The sequence below is a fragment of the Monodelphis domestica genome, chromosome 5, assembly GCF_027887165.1.
Source record: "Monodelphis domestica isolate mMonDom1 chromosome 5, mMonDom1.pri, whole genome shotgun sequence".
NCBI lineage: Eukaryota > Metazoa > Chordata > Mammalia > Didelphimorphia > Didelphidae > Monodelphis > Monodelphis domestica.
In genome coordinates, this window is record NC_077231.1 from 108,280,214 (window position 1) to 108,299,361 (window position 19,148).

General features: G+C 37.7%; 1 protein-coding gene across 2 annotated transcripts in view; it reads right to left on the reverse strand.

The window, feature by feature from the left end:
- Positions 1-284: 284 nt before the first annotated feature.
- Positions 285-19,148, reverse strand: part of LOC100022478 (aldo-keto reductase family 1 member C1-like) — a 38,297-nt gene continuing 19,433 nt past the window's right edge. For both annotated transcript variants that reach the window (XM_001374277.4, XM_007503865.3), the window contains 6 exons: positions 11,393-11,470; positions 9,092-9,214; positions 7,984-8,093; positions 7,447-7,612; positions 4,478-4,560; positions 285-1,821 (listed from right to left, as the gene is read on the reverse strand). In XM_001374277.4, coding sequence (XP_001374314.1) covers positions 1,779-1,821; positions 4,478-4,560; positions 7,447-7,612; positions 7,984-8,093; positions 9,092-9,214; positions 11,393-11,470 — 603 coding nt within the window. In that variant the 3' untranslated portion in view covers positions 285-1,778. The remainder of the gene's footprint in view (positions 1,822-4,477; positions 4,561-7,446; positions 7,613-7,983; positions 8,094-9,091; positions 9,215-11,392; positions 11,471-19,148) is intronic.

Genomic DNA, 19,148 nt, shown 5'->3' on the forward strand with positions numbered 1-19,148 from the left:
AGGGAGATAGGATAGCTATTCCTTATTGTTGTTGTTTTTTTAAACCCTTACCTTCCATCTTGGAATCAATACTGTGTATTGGCTCCAAGGCAGAAGAGTGGTAAGGGCTAGGCAATGGGGGTTAAGTGACCTACCCAGGGCCACACAGATGGGAACTGTCTGAGGTCACATTTGAACCCAGGACCTCCCATCTCTAGGCGTGGCTCTCCATCCACTGAGCTACCTAGCTGCCCTCCCCCCCCCCCATTGTTTTTTAAGGGTTAACAGAGATGAGAGTGTAAGACTACCACTGTTAATCTTTATTTATTTAGATTTTTAAATTAAAAAATTTTCCCCATGGTTACATGATTCTTGTTGTCTCCCTCCCCTCTTCATTGTTAATCTTTAAAGCAGTTGGAAGCTTCTGATGGTTTTTAGGAAATTGAGATTTTGAATGAGACCATTTGTGATTGTTAATCAAAATTTGACTTGGCTGAGTTTGTCTTAAAACTAAACTATAATGTGGTCCATTTAAAGTTGAAATAATTATAATGTTTTACCCTCTATAGGTAAATACATCTGATATTTGGCTTTAAGGTGATATACTTGGAAACTTCATGAATAAGAATTAGAAGTGTAATTACTTTATACTGGTCTTTTGTATTTGGTTAGTGTAGAAATGATAGGTGAATGAAATGATTTTCCTGTGTAAAATGATTCAGAAATGCATGAAACCAAACTGATATGATTTGACCGGCGATAAATTTTGCATTGTTTTTTAAAACCACAATACTATTTATGTTATTGTTAGACTTACAAGTTTATTTTATAAAGTATTATTTTTATTTGATAAGAATGTTTGGCTATTATTAAAATCATCAAAATGGAAAAATGTTTGGCTATTGATTATTAAAATTATGAAAATGGAAAAGAGTATGCATTGAAGTTATATCTTTGAGCCAACTTAGTATGGAGAGATGCCAGATTTAAACATTTTAGTTTTGTCTAGGTGTTAATATACAATGCTTTAGATCAGGATAGGTCAGCCTCGAGGCTTACACTGGCTAGTCTTCTTCCAGGTTTTGAGTGAACTATCACTTATTGATTCTTTGTGTGTAATCACTGAATGTGCTTATTTTTTAAATTTCTAATCATATATTTCTGCTCTAGGATAGGTTTAAACTAGAAAAGGCTATGTATATAATTAGCTTTCTTCTGTAGGCCATAGTCATGGCAAATCACATTTCAGAAAAGTTAAGGATATTACTGTATTTGCGATGGGTATGAAAGTGCCTGAGGTGAAATTGTTTGTAGAGAACTGAAGGGTAGCATCATTCCTAGGACAGCTTGTCTGCACCACTATTCAGATGGCAAAATGGAGTGGCTCATGAGAGCTGGAGAGTTTGAAGAATTGGATGGTGAGGATGCTAGAGGGATATCAACATATAGGCTGAAGCACTTAGTATAATGGCAATATGTGAGGAAAGAGGAAAGCTGTGAGCTAAGTACTAGCTCAGATACAACCTAAAAAAATGGATAATACTTGCCCTAGTCCTTGAAAAATGCCTGAGAACCTCTGAAATGCTGCATAAATGAGTCTATGCCATTATGTCTATTTTATTGCAGAGAAGGAAGGCAGAACTTCTAAAAGAACAACTACCTTTAAATGAGATCTTGGTGTAGAAGCATGGCCTATTCAAAATAATGAATTGAATTTCCGTGAAAATCAGCAGAATGGAAGCTATTGCCTTGAGACAACTAATGCCTCTGGGTCATAAATCTTCTGAGTTACAACTTGCCTAATATTCATCATTAAATGGATAGTTGGCAGATTCCTTGAACCTAAAAGGGGAAAAACATCCAGGTATAAGTCTTATGCATTAAAGAAATCTCTCTAATACACCAGCTGCAACAACAACCCCCACCCACTTCGGCAAATCTAACCTCCTCAAACACACCCTTTCCCATATTAAAAAATAGTTTCTGGAGTGACTTATTTTCTTTGATCCATGTTAATCTAAGCACTGAGTGAGAACTTCGCCTTGGATCCTTCTTGCCTTGAGTTCAAGCAGTCTATGTTCAGTTCCCTTAGACAGGAAAGCATTCCAGAGATGCAAGGTAAGTAAATGGGTGTGTGTTGAGGGGATCTTATCCCCTCCCCTTCCTGGAGGGCCAACTCAGTTGGTCAACATTCTTCTCATGCCAGCATTTGCATCCATGAATGTCTGTGAATGTCCTGAACATCAATAAAAGAAAGTGGGTGGGGCATACCTGGGCTTTTTGGGACAGACTCTGGGAGAGAGGAGAGAGGTGAGGGAGAGAGAAAGATTCATGGAGAATAGGTCCAAGTTCATGGTCCAAGAACTTAGAGTAAGGATGAGATTTAACTCTGTGCTTATCTACCTTTTCTATTAATAAACTTTATGAAAAATAATAACTGGTAGATATATTAATTTTAATTATAACAGGTGGTATAATAGACACGAAGAAGGAAATGGCCAACCACTGCAGCATCTTTGCCAAGAAAACTTCAAATGGGGTCATGAAGTGCTAGACTGAAATGACTGAAAGGCAAACATAGTAGAGGGGTTGGGAAAGGCTTTCTGGAGAAGGTAGGATGTTAGTTGAGTCTTGGAGAAAGTCAGGGAAGCTAGGGGATAGAAGTAAGGGGGAGATTACTCCAAGCATGGGAGTAAGCCAAAGAAAACACCAAGAACTGGAAGATGGCATGTCTTATTCATGAAAAAGTAATGAGGCCACTATCCCTGAATCAAAGAGAATGTGACAAGTTGGTGTAAGAAAGCTACAAAGGGGGGGCAGCTGGGTAGCTCAGTGGATTGAGAGCTAGCCCTAGAGATGGGAGGTCCTAGGTTCAAATCTGGCCTCAGACACTTCCCAGCTGTGTGACCCTGGGCAAGTCACTTGACCCCCATTGCCTAGCCCTTACTGCTCTTCTGCCTTGGGGCCAATACACAGTATTGACTCCAAGATGGAAGGTAAGGGTTTAAAAAAATTTTTTTTAAAAAAAAGAAAGCTATAAAGGTGAGGGAGAATGAAGAGATTATAAAGGACACTGAAGGCCAAACAGAGAATTTTGTATTTGCCCCTGGAGATGACAGGGAGCCATGGGGGTTTGTTGTAGGACATATTTGGACCTCTACTTTAGGAAAATCACTCTGATAGCCTAATAGTGGATTGGAATTAGGAGAAACTTTGGCATGCAGACTCACTAGCAGCCTATTGCAATAATTCTGTTGTATTATACGGAACTACACTATGGCGATGTATTAGGGGGCATATTCAAGAGATACTGCAAAGGTAAAATCAATAAGACTTGGCCATAGTTTGGATATGGCAAATGAGGAAATTCAAGGATGATACCTAGGTGGTAAAGCCTGGGGGCTGGGAGGTTGGAAGAACCCATGACGGTAATAGGGAATTTTGAATGCAAAAAGTATATGAGAGCAAAGTAATGAGTTCAATTTTGGTTATGATGCGTTGAAGATATCTACTGGACATCCACTTTCCAATGTAGGAAAATAAGGTTGCAAAGTTAGATATAGGAAAATACATATATACACAAGTGTTATGGTGCTTATTTTAATGAGTATATTTATACAATTTCCTAATGTTGCTAGGCTAATAAGGTATGTTATGGATGAATGAGGATGAAAGTAATCATGGAAAGAGGAATAGGGCTTCTTGGAACCTCATTTCCTGAATAATGAAAGAGGAATTAAAGAATTGTTATAGGAAATGGGTTTGGAGGATCAGGAAGCTACACTTACTTTTCTTCAGCTATCCTGAAATGCCCATGACTATACCTTTTCATGGTGACATTAAAGAGTGTTGCTCTAGTGCTCATCCTCACTGAATCTATGTCACTCTCAAGTCTAATTCAGAGACCTTAAAGATAATTTAATTCAAACCTCTTTTTTTTTTTAGATTTTCTAAGAAACTAAGATTCAGAGAGTTGAAGGGACTTGATGATCTCATAGTTAGCAAGCATCAGACATAATTAAAACCTCAATTCTAAGTATGTAAAAGGTGTTACTCCTTTTGTATAAGAGAAATTTGGTTACTGAAAGGGGAAGGAAAGGACTTATTGTGTACCAAAAAATAATACAATCCCTGTGTGAAAAAAAAATACAAATTTTCTATTAAACTCTAAAGATAGAGATAGCCAGACTTACACAGAGAACTGAAGGATTATGTTTGAGATCAGAGAAATGACTGAGGTTTGCAAATGGCTTATTGCAATTTCCCCCTTGAGTTTCAATTATTCAAATGGTTTTTGTTTTTATATTTGATCCAGAATATGTGCATGGGAGAGATCAAGAATCCTTTTCAAGATAAAAGGTAGAGATTTGATGTAAAATGTTCCACTTTGTAGATTTATAACTTCTCAGGACTTGAAAAAAGACTTCTTCCTTTAAATGCTGCCCTATGTCCCAGCAATCACAGAACAGAAAGTAAGATGCTAAGAACAAAAACTCACATATCAAGGATCACGTAACGAACATTTCTGTTAAGGCCATTGATGGTTTCCATGTCTTCTGGAGTCAACTGGAAATCAAACACCTGCCGAAGAAGAAAGGATATAATAATAAGTAAGACCTGCTTATAGCACCTCTGAAAAGAGATGACTTGACTGAGTCAGTCACACTCTCCACTGAGATTCTCCTGTCTTGTATTAGTTAGCTGAAAACTGAAGACTCCCACTTGGAGAGACCTCATCTTTTTGTGGGTGGAGTCACCTTTTCCCAACTCCTCCTTTTAGAGTTGTATACTTTTCTTTATTTTGTAGTTCCCATTTAGTCCCTTTGGAGGTTCAGGATATTGGTTCAACAGGTTTATGTTTGACGCAATATAATTTGTTTCTGTAAAAAATTCAAAAGCATTGTAGACACAATGATTTTTGTGTTCATGTGGCTGTTACCACAAACTGACCATTTCTGACTTAGTGGATGGAACATGTTCTTGAAGTTTCTCAACCTGTCATCAAATTGTTTCCAAACTGCCATGGCCATGGGGGTTCAATATTTGAATTTAAATAGATTCCCAATGGGTAGTCAGATACATGAGCATACTCTCATTTGTACTCCTTCATTCACCTCTATTACTATATAATTACATCTCATCAGCAGGATAATCATGTGATCATTATTTTATGAATAATTGTGTTCTTACAGTGCAAATGTCAGACTGTTTGAAAACCATGATGGCTTACAAACCACTTTAAAACTATCATGGATGATCACAAACATTCTGCAGAAACAAACCTTATATTGCCCTTTGTTGCAGAATTAAGGCTGTTTTCTGACTTAACTATCTTTCACTTGTGCTATTATTCTTCTTTCTGGTAGATTTTCAAATGAATTTGTTTGCAACACTGGTCAATTTTTCAGCAGTTTCTTTGAGAGTGTAGCCAGTATGCAAATGGTAGAAAAGAATAAAGTCATACTGGAGCAATTTTTTCCCTTAATTTTTAAACATTGTTAAAAAGGAAGTAATATATGCAATTAAGTGCATTTTTCATTTAATACAACACTTGTTATCACCCAGTAGAAAGTAAATCTAGCTATTTATTTTTGTCGGTTGGTGAGATGGCTAAAATTTTTAAATCATCTTTCATCTTTAAGCAAGAAGGCTTGTAAAATTCCACCATTTTCCACCATGTTATTTGTGTGAGCAAACATTTTCACTTTATCCTTGTTTTAAATTAAAATACAGAAGTAAACTTGAGGTGGAAATAGTTTTAAGATTAATCAGGTGTTCTTGAGCCAAATATTACAAACCTTTGTTCAAATAAAAGAATTCAATATCAAAATTAGGTTTGCATATTATTATAGTAAATTAAACATCTAAGTTGTAACTTATTTCATTAAAATGCTATCCATATTTAACAAAGTTGGTAAAATAAAATCAATATGAAGTATTACAAATAATTTTAAGAATATGAGATTTTGCTGGAAACCTTTTTTAAATACTTGAACAATATCCCACATAAAATATTCATAATTGTAGATAGAATAACATTTATATTTTTTAATTAATGTAAATTTCAATTTGGAGCTTTCTGTGCAAAATTATCACTGTTATTTTAAGCACTTAGTGAATAAATCTAAAAGGACATTGTGAATATTATATTAAATCACTCCAGTGGTAAACAGCACTTTTTTTTAAACAGCACATTTTGTATTATTGTTGGAATGGCTCTCAATCCACTGAGCCACCCAGCTCCCCCCTACCATTCCCTTTCATATAGCTACTAAACCATCAATCAGATCTCTGTAATAAAATTCAGGTGGAAAGGCTCTATGCCCTCTGCCCATTTCTTTTCAAGCGCCAGCATCAAAGACCTGTTCTCTTCTTTACAATCCCTAGAGACAAAGAACTTAGCAAAGAACCAACAACAGTTAGGATCTATCACTTCATCGAAGTTAGTTTTAGTACCAATTAAAACAAAAAAATTAACATTATAAAGATGAGAGAAGTTTGGGACTTAATGTCTGCCCTCGCAGGTAGCCAAAAGGGAGGGAGGAATGACTTGAGGAATTGGAAGGAGAGACAGAACACAATTTTATCAGATCTCCCAGGGAAACATTTCAAATCAGATGTCCCAGAGACATCTCAAATTCAACATGTACAAAACAGAAACCATTATCATTTCTCCCAAACTAATGCAGCTTCCCAAACCTCCCAATTTCTGTTTAAGAAACAGGATTTTTGCAGTTTCCCAGTTTCATAATCAATTCTTCACTTTTCCTCACCCCCAAAATACAATTAATTTCCAAATCCTGCTGTTTCTGCATCAACATTTCTTCTATCTCATCCCTTCTCTCTGCTCAGATAGCTACCATCTTAGCTCATGTTTTCATCATTTCTCATTGGATTATTGGTTATTTCCTGCAAGTCACTTGACATAGCTGACAAAGACATTGCCCTTACATGCAGATCTCAGTGTCACTTCCTTAGTTAATAAAATCTTTATTGCCTTACGGATAAGCTTGAAGATAAATTCCTTTATAACATGGCCCCAACCTCTCTCTTGCTTCTTCATGCACAATATTGCATCTCCTGTCTCCTTTTTGCACCTACCATCTCTCATGCCTAAAACGGGTTCTCTCTTTGCCTCATAGAATATCTTTCATCCTTTGATTTAGTTCAAGTACCAACTTCTATATGAAGTCCTTCCTGATCCCCTTATTTGCTAATGTTCTCCCTCCAAAATTACTATGTATTTTATTACTTTGTATTTATTTTCTTTATCTATGTGGGTGGGTGTCTGCTCTCTTCTCTTTCCATCAGTCTGACTCACTGATGCTCACTAGACACTTCAGGAGTCACCTTCCTAATAACCAGCTTTTAGACTTTTCTGTTTTATCCTCATTTCCCCCAATATTCCATGCATTAACAGCACTGTTTGTGCAGCTGCTCAAACTAATCCTGCTCCTTCCCCTTTACCTGAAAGTTCTCTCTGATGCGCTTTTCATTGAAGCTCTTTGCCAAGACTACCACTCCTCGCTGTATCTGGTATCTCAGAACCACCTGAGCAGTGGTCCGATTGTGCTTCTTGGCGATACCTCTCAGGACTGGGTCCTCTAGAAGAACGGGGGAATTTTGATCTACCCTGTAAAGAAAAATTTTAAAATGTGATTTTTTGTGGTCAGGAAACTGGACAAAGTTTAATGCCACATAGATAGTAATCATCCTTTTGACATTTTTCAAAGTATTTTCTTAGACATCTTATTTGAACCTCATAATAATACCAGGAGGTGGACAGGACAAATGTTATTGTCCTCTCTTTGCATATAATGAAAGACCTTAGAAAGGGTAAATGATTTCTTCAAGGCCATCCAACTAGTAAAATGGCAGAGCTGGGGTTCTAATCCAGTTACTTATAATCCCACCCTCAATGCTATCTCCACATGTAAGCATCCAAAAATTTGGGTAGTCAGCTTTTTAGTGCGTAAGGGGTCCATTTCACATATGCTCTCTTACCAGTGAGGCTCTCTGTGAGATCCCAAGGCACTATATGCTACCAATATGATATTGTTTGCCTTGCAGAACTCCAACAATTTGCTCTGGTTCAGGTAAGGATGGCATTCCACCTGCAACACAACAAATACCAAAGTTTTAGCTTACAAAAATGAGATGCACAAGACCAGAAAGGACAGTATCAAGCATTTTCATAATTAAAGGACTTGATATTATCTAGTTACACCTCAAATCAGAGAATGTTAGTATAATATAGTGTCCCTTTAAGGCCCCTTTCACAGAAAATAGATAGTGCTGAAAGGGGCAGAAAAAGTACTTTTGTGTTAAGGAAAAGAGTTAAATCAATAATAAAGGATGTGACATCTAGACACTGCTACTGATGAAGAGTTTGAGCCTGAAAGAAGTAGGAAAAGAACTCTGGTCTAATTAAAAACTACTTAAATGTGTTCAAAGAAACATAATTTCAGGTACTGTTTGATCAGTTTTGAATAGAAAATGAACCATGGAATAACAGTGTACCGATTGTCCCAATGTCGTGTCAATTGACAGGTTGACATAAGAAATTAAATGGAAATTTTTCGGCAGTTTTTCAGAAGCTGCCGACAATATTCAAAGGCCAGTAGATGACACAGACAAAGTTTAGAAACTCAAAAATGCATAAAATATATGTGTAATATTCTATAATAGCAATATATTTTATCTTTTAATACCATAAGTATATATAATTTCTTTTACTGTAAATTCCTCATAAAATAAAAAGAAAAAATTCAGGCTTCTTCTCTGATACAAAAAAGGGGTCAAAACAATTTATGCCAATTTTCCAGACGGCTGGGGTGCTGTGTCCCTAACCCCTGTAATGTGGAAGGGATATCTATAGACTCAAATGACCTTGTGAATTATATAGGATGAAGCTTCATGTTTCTGTGAAAAATAATATCAGAGAAATAAGTTTTATTTATCAAAAACTAGAAAAATGTGAGTAGGGAGAAATAGTTTCAAGGGAAAAAATGAGATAAAGACAGGAATTTCAGGGAACTATGTATAGACGCTCAGTCCATTTGTAAGAAAGAAGGATAGGAAAAAAACTATATTGAAGAAGAAATTGCTTTACCTGGTTGCAGACAGGTTTATATTTAAGCCCAGGTTTATTCAAGATCATTTCCAATAGCCTACGGTTGAAGTTGGATACTCCAATGGATTTCACAAGGCCGGCATCTTTACATTTCTCCATGACCTGAATAGAGAGAAGATTGCAAACCATTATGGAACCTTGGAGGTCATGTCGAATAGAATCCCTTTCCCATTAATATTATCTAGCCCTGATTTTTCACTTCTTCTTTGATTTGAAAAAAGAATGGAATTCAAACCTGGAAGGGGCTTTAGATATAATTTAGTCCACTCATTTTTTTTTTCTCAAGGAAACTAAGATCTAGAGAAGTTATTGCCATGATTTGAATTCAGGTCTCCTGACTGCAAGCCAAGTGTTCTTTTCTGGTTCAGAGGACAGCTCTTCACCAGGTATATTTTTAATTTTAAAAGAAATATATTAACTGGACTCATAACATTCATGTAGATGACACTGAATCCCATATACATTTTTAATCGAAGTATGAAAATCTGGAAGTTTGGTGATTATTTAAATGAATGAAATATAAATCATAGGGCCCAAAGCCAAAGATCCTCACAAATATCAAATTAGCCCTTCATTCTTTGAAATGGGTGATTAATCTATACTGCCAAGAAACAAAAACAGTAATAACCAACAGAAAAAACAAAACCCCAGCTTCTGTCTACTTTCTCTTCTCTTTACTTTTTGTTATTTTCTAGCAAACCAATGATCTTCCCTGCCATTCCTATTCAATTTACCTTGGTTCTTTTCCTTTTATCTGAATCTGACAAGATGTCTAAATTTATCAAGGTTTGGAAGAAATCCTGGGAATGTAACTCTTCTTTTGTTCTCCCCATTCTAGAAGCTACCTCAAGAGACCCAAGATCCTACTCTCACCACTAGAGACTGCCTCAACAAGATCTTGAAGTATTTAATTCCCTGGGCTTTTCCGATTAGTATATTCATCCTCATTTAATTCTTATATATATGCATTTTGTATGAATATAGAATAATAAAGTAAAGCATTAGGGTCAAGAGCCTTTGAGTTCAGCTGTGTCTTCATTCTTTAAATGAGAGTTGAGAAAACTGTGTAGATGGAATTTGCTTCCCAGAATTATCTTACCCAGCACCCATTTGCATCCTTACATGTTACGTGTGTATGCTACGTGCTAATATAGGGAGGATATATTTTGATGTAACCCCACCCCTCTCTCTCTTCTCCCCAGAACCCGACTGTGGAGGCTGGTGGGGGAGAGCTTGGCAGGAAAGTTTACTCACATAGTCATACTTGAGCTTTGTACTTCTATTTTTTAATTTCTTCTATTTCAAGTGATTAGTAACAAATCTTATAAAATATAATACTTGGAGTTATTTATGTTAGTTAATTAATTTTTTTTATATATAAACCCTCACCTTCCATCTTGGAATCAATACTGTGTATTGGTTCCAACAGTGAAGAGAGGTAAGGGCTAGGCAATGGGGGTTAAGTGACTTGTCAGGGTCTATTGATATTAATTTAAATCTTGAATTTTTGGCGACCAGAAGTCTGGAGTTTACTCCTATCTTACTTAGTTAAAGCCAAATTAGCTTCATCTGTGCCTAAAATAGAAAGCTTTTGTTTTTCCTCACTAACTTAGTCTCTGGCTAAAGCCTTGCAATTGTCTTCCATATCTCAGTATGGTGTTTCCAATCTTAACCCAGACTCTGAGGGAAAAGTTTCCTCTCCATTTGAAATAGCCAGAGAATTTTACTGAGTTCAAACTGTTCAACACTTCAGAATGTTTTCTGTAGCACTGCTCCTGGGTAGGCTATCCCTCACAGAATATTTTATACTTTATTTATTTCTCAAGAAAAATGAAGTTACCTTGATTAACCTTCAAACTCAAATACAGCACTGAGAAAGACTTGAGTAATCTTAAAATTCAGAAGGAAGATTCCCCTCCATCCAAGCCTGCCCAAACTATGCCTCAAAATGATTACTTGCTCTCTCATCTTGTTCAGTTTTTGGAAGCCCATAGTCTGACCCCAACCTCTTCCCCACCCCCCCCCCCTTGCTAAACCTCTCCATCTGCCTCCCCTGACCCTTCCCCTTGAGGTCCCCATTTCAGTGTCAAAGCTAAAATTAGAAGTCTAGGATTCTAGTCCAGCACTCATTCCATTTAGCAAGCTGTTTCTCATCTTTTCATGTGGTAAAATTCATTTTCAACTACCTGGAGGTGTCTTTTCCAATCACTTTTAGACAGAGCTAACTTTACCTCAAAGCCACAGCTCGCTGTTTGTTGTCTGCTTCCACAGGTCACCTACCTCCCAAGTTTCACACAAATCCACAGACTCAATGCGAATTTTCTTATTTTCATCCATTGGGATATTTTCTTTGGAAGGCTGTAATTAGAAAAGGGAAACTTGTCTTTTTAAGCCACTCTAGTAAGTGAGTGAATTCATTAAATTCAATAAATATTTATTTAATATCCATTGTGTATGTTGTGTTAGGCATTGTGGTGGATGCCATAAATAAAAAAATGAAGTGGAGATATAGTTCCTGCCCTCTAGAAACGTATATTCTACTAGTAGGGATATATGTGCATAAATAATTATAATAAGTTCTGAAGGTCAAAGATTTAGATTGGAAAAGACCTCAAAAATCATCCATCTAATCAAAACCTCCCTTTTTATATGTTTAAAACTTTATTGACTAATTAGTGACACAAAATATTTCTCAACAAACATCAAATTAAACCCAATAAAGAAGCATATTTCTGGGAACAATTAAGGACAACTGCCTATTTTCATTACATGGTCATGACTGATAATCGTATGTGTCACTTTTAAACTCTGTAGTCTACTAATTGTTGTTTGTTCTTTGTTTTTGAAGAGGATCAATGACATCACACAGTACATGAATTGGATTTAAGTGAGGCAGGGTTGCACAAAGTCAGCCTCACGCTCTCCTCCAGAGTCTTCAGTTCAGTGGTATGACAAAACTCAGGATGATTGGTGATGGCCTGGGATGCAGTGGATGACCTCAGAGTCGTCTATGTCTGACCAAGGTCTAGGTGCTCCACAACAACTTTAGCTTTCCTCATAACCAAGAGAACAAATTGTTCCCATGTGCCCATTAAGCCAGGGGAGTCTTCACATGCTTGGGGTAGACAGCCCCCTAATTCACCAACAGGTTTGTGGTCTTTCAGTTACTCTCAACCCTGGTTTAGCTCATCTGCTGAGACAGTTTGCCAGGATGTGGCCTCTGAGCATGCCACAGGTTGTTGGAGCCACCACTGAGTTAGGTGAGACTTGGACAGCAAAGGTGGATGAGGAGTCCTGAAAAGAGCTCACACTAGAGGTGCTAGTCCTCCTTGCACACCCATACATTCCAGTCTATTGATATGTAAAGAAGTTTGATTCTGTGTCAGGAGGTAACAGAATAGGAATTACTAAAATTATCTAGGACTGAATTGTTTTCCTTTTGGTCCCATCAGAGGTGCTTAATAAATGATTCACAAGTGAATGACATTGATAAGAAGTGTAACAAGGGCTAGGTAACTGGGATTAAACAACTTGCCCAGGGTCATACAACTAGGAAGTGTCTGGGGCTAGAATTAAACATATGTCCTCCTAAGTCCAGACCTGGTATTCTATCCATCTTGTTACCTAACTGCCCCTTAGAGTATTTGTTTTAAACACTATGTGAATGGACTTGGATCCAGTGAACCCTAGTGGTGGGACATAGGTGTCACAGAGCAGCCAGTTTGGGCATGAATGTCCCAAGTGTCAACATGCCAGAACCAGTGCAATGTCGCCTGGAGGAAGAAGCTAGAGTATTTCAAAAGTGAATGCAGGAAGGAGAGTGACTTTTTTTTTATTTCTGCTCTGGAATGAACTGGCACCCTGGACTGAGGCTTTGCTCTCCTATCTATCTGGCCATCTCTGGCAAGCCACCATCTCAGCCATGCAGGTGAAATGGGGGAATGGATCTTTTCCTAAAGTTAGAAAGGCTAAAACTTCTCTTCTATTTCTCTTTTCTAATAAATATTTATAAATCTTGTAATAAGCCTCTAGATTAATTTTTATTTATAACAACACCCATACTTAGTTTCTCTTTTTTCCTCACTGACCACTACACAAAGTCTGGTTCTCCTTTTTTGGTATGTTAAGCACTGGACAATTACTTGGACTTTTTTTTTTAAATCCTTACCTTCCATCAATAGCATGTATTGGTTCTAAGGCAGAAGAGTGGTAAGGACTAGGCAATGGGGCTTAAATGACTTGCCCAGGGTCACACAGCTAGGAAGTGCTGAGGTCAGATTTGAACTTGGGACCTCCGGTCTCTGGACTTGGCTCTCAATCCACTGTGCTACCCGGCTGCCCCCAATCATTTGGACTTTTAAAACTATTTGGATTTGTTGACATTTCTTTTGTCCCCTGAATTTCAAAGGCTATTAAAGAAGATGGCTTCCATAAGTGGAGGCAGGAAGCCCAGCTTCCACATACCTACTCTAGTATAACTGAACTTCATGCCACACTGAAAAATGATCAAGAAATCAATGAGAAATTACAATAAGTGAAATCTTCCACTCCAGAACTGCAAAAAAAAAAGTTATCTGGCAGCCAAGATATAAGAAAAGCTCACCCTCTCTCATTCCCAAACAAAGTCAGAAGTTGCCCCTAGAGTTGGGGCACCTATACTCTACAAGATTTTGGGCCCAGGTTCACCAAGAATGGAGAGTTTGAGCCCTAATATACAGACCTTAGAAACCCTGGGGAGGCACAGATGGAAGAACTACCAGAATGTACTGAGCTCAGGTCAGAATAACCAAGGCTGAGGTGAAAGGGATCTGAATCATCTTTACTGAGATACAATAGATGGCCCTGAAAATTCAGCTCTCTGAACCTCAAAGATCTAAGGCTAATAGGTTAGTGTAAGAACTCAAGGAAGCCAGAGGAAGACACAGCAGAGTCAACCACTGTACCCAAAAGCAATGTAGGAACCCTTGCTTGGCCCTGGCACAAAGCCCCATTTAAGAAACTGAACCTGGAAAGAGCATGCAAAATTATTTTTTTTAATTATTAAAAAACTAGCTCTAGAACAACTATAATGGGAGATTATAAGGAAAACATTAGATTTTTCCAGACTTGCAGCCTGAATATCTAGAAGAAATGAAGCAAGAAATAAAAAATAAAATAACACAGGGAAGAGAATAAAAAACCTAGAATAATAATAGCTGGCATTATATAGCACTTTAAGATTGGCAAAGCATATAATTATTATCTTTGATCTTCACAATAACCCAGTTTGCACATGAGAAAACTACACCTGAGAGAGGTTAAGTAAGTAAATAAGTGTTTGAGATAGTACTTGAACTTAAGCCTTCCTGATTCCAAATCCCACATACTTCACCACTGGCCACTGAGCTGCCTGAAAGATGGGAAAGAAAAAGTTGTAAACTCTCTCAAGAAATGGTCACCCAAGATAGGAGGTCAGAATAGATTAAACAGAAATTAATAATTCTAGGAGGCAAGGAGAAATATAATAACAAAAAAATGTAAAGATCTAAAAAATTGAATATATTTGATATAAAAGAGTTGGCCTAGACACTATATTTCAAAAAATTCTAAGTAAAGAGTGCCTAGATCCATCCAAACCAGAGGGCAGAATAAAGCCAGAATCAATCTGTTAAAGGGGAAAGCTAAATGGCTCAGTGGATTGAAAGCCAGGTCTACAGATGGGAGGTCCTGGTTTAAAATCTGACTTCCTAGATGTGTGATCCTGGGCACATCACTTAATCTCTGTTACCTAGCCCTTACCACTCTTCTGTCTTTGAACCACAGCATTGATTCTAAGATGGAAGGTAAGGATTTTTTTAAAAGGGCTTTAAAAAAACAATCTATTGAGAGAAATTCCATGGGATTGTGGAAAGATGGCAGAGTAGGGCATGAGACTCACTCTCCAAAATCTGCCCAAAATAATATAAAGTAACAGCAACAGGATCAATGCTAAGAGCCACAAAAATAGTTAGGAATTAGGAGTGAAGCAGAACAGCTAAGGACAACTTAGAAGGAAGGTCTCTGACCTACCTGATCTCCATCTCACTTGACTGACACTTAAATGGTAAACACCCCAAAGCCCTGGGAGCAGGGCAGGTAGCCTCATCTTGACAGCTTGACAGGGGAGCCTACATCCAAGTGGCAGATACTGGTAGAATGAATAGGCAGTGAGGCCTGGTAATAGTTGATCTTAACTCCAGATTTTTCCACTCATCCACAGCTCAGAGGTTGACAAATGACAAGGGAAAGACTTCAGAGGCTTAGGCGAGCTGACCAGACTTTGCTATATCCTAGGCTGAAGCTTCAGGAGAGGAGAAGTAAAGAGGGAACACATATCAGATAGTATAGTTGCTGAGGGGCAAGGCCCCAAGAGAATCAAATCCATGACTGCCATTCAAAAGGGGGAAAATGAGCTGGTGTTTGCAGAAAGATGGTGACTACAAGAAGTAAAGCTATCTGCTTGTAGTGGTAGAACTGCTAGGGGAGCTTGATTGGAACACCTAAGATCAATCACAGACTGGGGTGGGAGTGGAGTTGGGTTTGGGGGAAAGACTGCCCTTGACTCTGTATCATCAAAACTGGAAGAACTAATTAGGGCTCAGGAAATGACAAACACAAAAAAACTCTGAAATTTGAGGCATCATCCCTCACACCCTGGGGTAGAAGGCCCAACATTAGCATGACTCTAACAATAAAGCCTATTGACCACTAATTTGTTTTTAATCACAGGAAAAAGAGAAAATATCCAAGTATATATAGATACTTTGGACACAGAGAAGACCAGAGAGTTCAAATTCAGAAAACAGTGAAGTTGAAAATCTGCTTTTAAAAGAGTAAAGAAAAATGACAAATTGCAAATGAAAAATGACAAAAATGACAATGATCACAAGCCCAAAAAGAGATTTTTGGGGGAGCTTAAAAAAAACTTTAAAAAATCAAATGAGAGAGGCTGAGGAAAAATTAAGAGCAATGCAATAACAAGAAAATTATGAAAGAAAGATCACCTAATTGGAAAAAAGAAATCCAAAATGTCGCAGAAGAAAAATAACACTTGAAAACTTGGAATTTAACAAGATGAAGGCAAGGACTTCATAAGGCAAGAAGTAGCAGCAAAGCAAAATCAAAAGACTGGAAAAATAGAAGAAAACATGAAACCTCTTATTACAAAAACAACTGACCTGAAAAACAGATCAAGTAGAAGTAATAGAAGAATTGTCAGATTACCATAAGGTTAAGATTTTTTCAAAAGAGTTTAGATGCTATTAGAACTAATAAAAGTAATAAGTAATAAATGGTGGAGAGGATGCAGCAAAATTGGGACACTAATGCGTTGCTGGTAGAGTTGTGAATTAATCTAAACATTCTGGAAGGTAATCTGTAATTATAGCCAAAGGGCTTTAAATGACTGCCTGCCCTTTTTTTGTACCCCAAAGAGATAATAACGAAAAATATGTGTACAAAAATATAGTTGCACTCTTTGTGGTGGAAAAAAAATGGAAAATGAGGGGATGCCCTTTGACTGGAGAATGGTCAAACAAATTGTGATACCTGTAGGCGATAGAATACTATTGTGCTCAAAGAAATAATGAACTGGAAAAATTCCATGGGAACTGGAAAGACCTTCAGGAATTAATGAAGAGCAAAAGAAGCAGAACCATTGAAAGTAATGGACTTCTCTACTAGCAGCACTGCAATGATCCAGGACAATTCTGAGGGACTTAAGAGAAAGAATACTATCTACATCAAAACACAGAAGAAAAACAATTGCTTGATCACATGGGTTGAGGGGGATATGATTGGGGATATAGACTCTAAATGATCACCCTAGTGCAAATATTAATAATATAGAAATGGGTTTTGGTCAATGATACATGTAAAACCCAGTGGAACTGCTCATTTGGCTCTGGGAGTGGGGAGGAAAAAAGGGAGGAAAAGTACATGAATTATGTAACCATGGGAAAATATTCTAAATAATTAATTAAATAAACTTTTTTTTACAAAGTCAAAGAGTGACATACCCAAAATGGAATTGGAATTGTGTAGCAACAGATGTTTTAGGAGCTCCTCAGGGACTTGGAAATGGGCAGGTCTTCAGAGATGAATGTTTTTCTCAATAATTCCACAGAAACCATTTCTCTTCTATGCTTTTCTCCTTCCTCTAATCCTACTACTTTTTTAGATTTTATTCCTCCTTTTCTCTAGCAAAGGCATGTTATGACTAGAGGAGACACTAAAACACTAGATGGGGAAAAAGTAGATAGATAGATAGATAGATAGATAGATAGATAGATAGATAGATAGATAGATATTTGATAAATAGATGTATAGTTGTACATATCTATTTATACAAAGGCTTTCTTATTTTAAAAAATCTAACAAATGTCACACTTAGAAATAAATGTTTCTATCACCAGCCCTTAGAGCTCCAGGAAGCCACGGCCCCTCCCCCCTCAGAGAGCAGGGTCCTTTGAAACAACAGTAACCCTCAGGGCTGGCAAAAGGGCCTCAGGAGCTGGCTATTCTGAAGGCCACATCCTGAAAACAACCTGACCCAGTTGCAGGGGCACCCAGACAGCAGGGAAACAGAAAGAGACGGGGGAGCCTGCAGCCCCCTGGCTGGATCCTTCCATCCGAGTCTCAAGGTTCCTGCCTCAAAGCATACTCAGTTCAACTCAGAGAAAGTTAATCTTATCAGGAGCCCTCGGAGCTCCGGGAAGCTGCGGCCCCTCCCCACTCAGAGTGCTGGCTCTCCTGGCCAGCTAAGGCACAGAAACAAACACCCCGAGGAAAGGGCCGAGCCAGGCTCAGAGTGTGGAAGTAAGGCAACAGAGAAGCATCAGGAGGGAACTGAGGAGGGCAGTAAAATGGAAACACCAACAATTCCTGGCTTCCCCGGGAAGACAGAACAACAACTGCATAGAACAGACAATCTGCCTAGGGCTAAAACCTCTGAACACCAGACAGAGATAAGAAAAGCTAGTCCTCCCCACTCAGATAGAGATGGCAAACTCCACAGAAGCACAAAAGCCCCAAAATTCCAAGAAAAACAAGAAGAAGGGGGCGACTTTGGACACATTTTATAGAGCAAAAATACAAAATACAGAGGAGATAGAAGAGGAAACACAAGCAAATGCTCTGATACCTTCCAAAGGAAATGGAAACTCTCCACAAACCCATGAAGAATTTGAATCGGATAGGATCAAAAAGATGGAAGCCTTCTGGGAGGAAAAGTGGGAAATAATGCAAAAGAAATTCACGCATCTACAAAACCAGTTTGACCAAACTGAAAAGGAAAACCAGGCTTTAAAGGTCAGAATTAGGCAACTCGAAGACAATGAGCAGGTAAAAGAGCAAGAATCAATAAAGCAAAGCCAAAAGATCAAGAAATTAGAAGAGAACATAAAATATCTCACTGACAAGGTGACAGACTTGGAAAATAGAGGAAGAGATAATTTAAGAATAATTAGACTTCCAGAAAAGCCAGAAATAAACAGCAAACTTGATATCGTAATACAAGATATAATCAAAGAAAATTGCCCAGAGATTCTAGAATAAGGGGGCAATACAGCCACTGACAGAGCTCACAGAACACCCTCTACACTAAATCCCCAAAAGCCAACTCCCAGGAATGTAATTGCCAAATTCCAAAGCTTTCAAACAAAAGAAAAAATCCTACAAGAAGCTAGAAAAAAACAATTTAGATATAAAGGAATGCCAATCAGGGTCACACAAGACCTTGCAAGTTCTACTCTGAATGATCGTAAGGCATGGAACATGATTTTCAGAAAGGCAAGAGAGCTGGGTCTTCAACCAAGAATCAGCTATCCAGCAAAACTGACTATATACTTCCAAGGGAAAGTATGGGCATTCAACAAAATAGAAGATTTCCAACTTTTTACAAAGAAAAAACCAGAGCTCTGTGGAAAGTTTGATACCGAAAATCAAAGAGCAAGGAATACCTGAAAAGGTAAATATTAAGGAAAGGGGAAAAATGTTATCTTCTTCTTTTACTCAAACT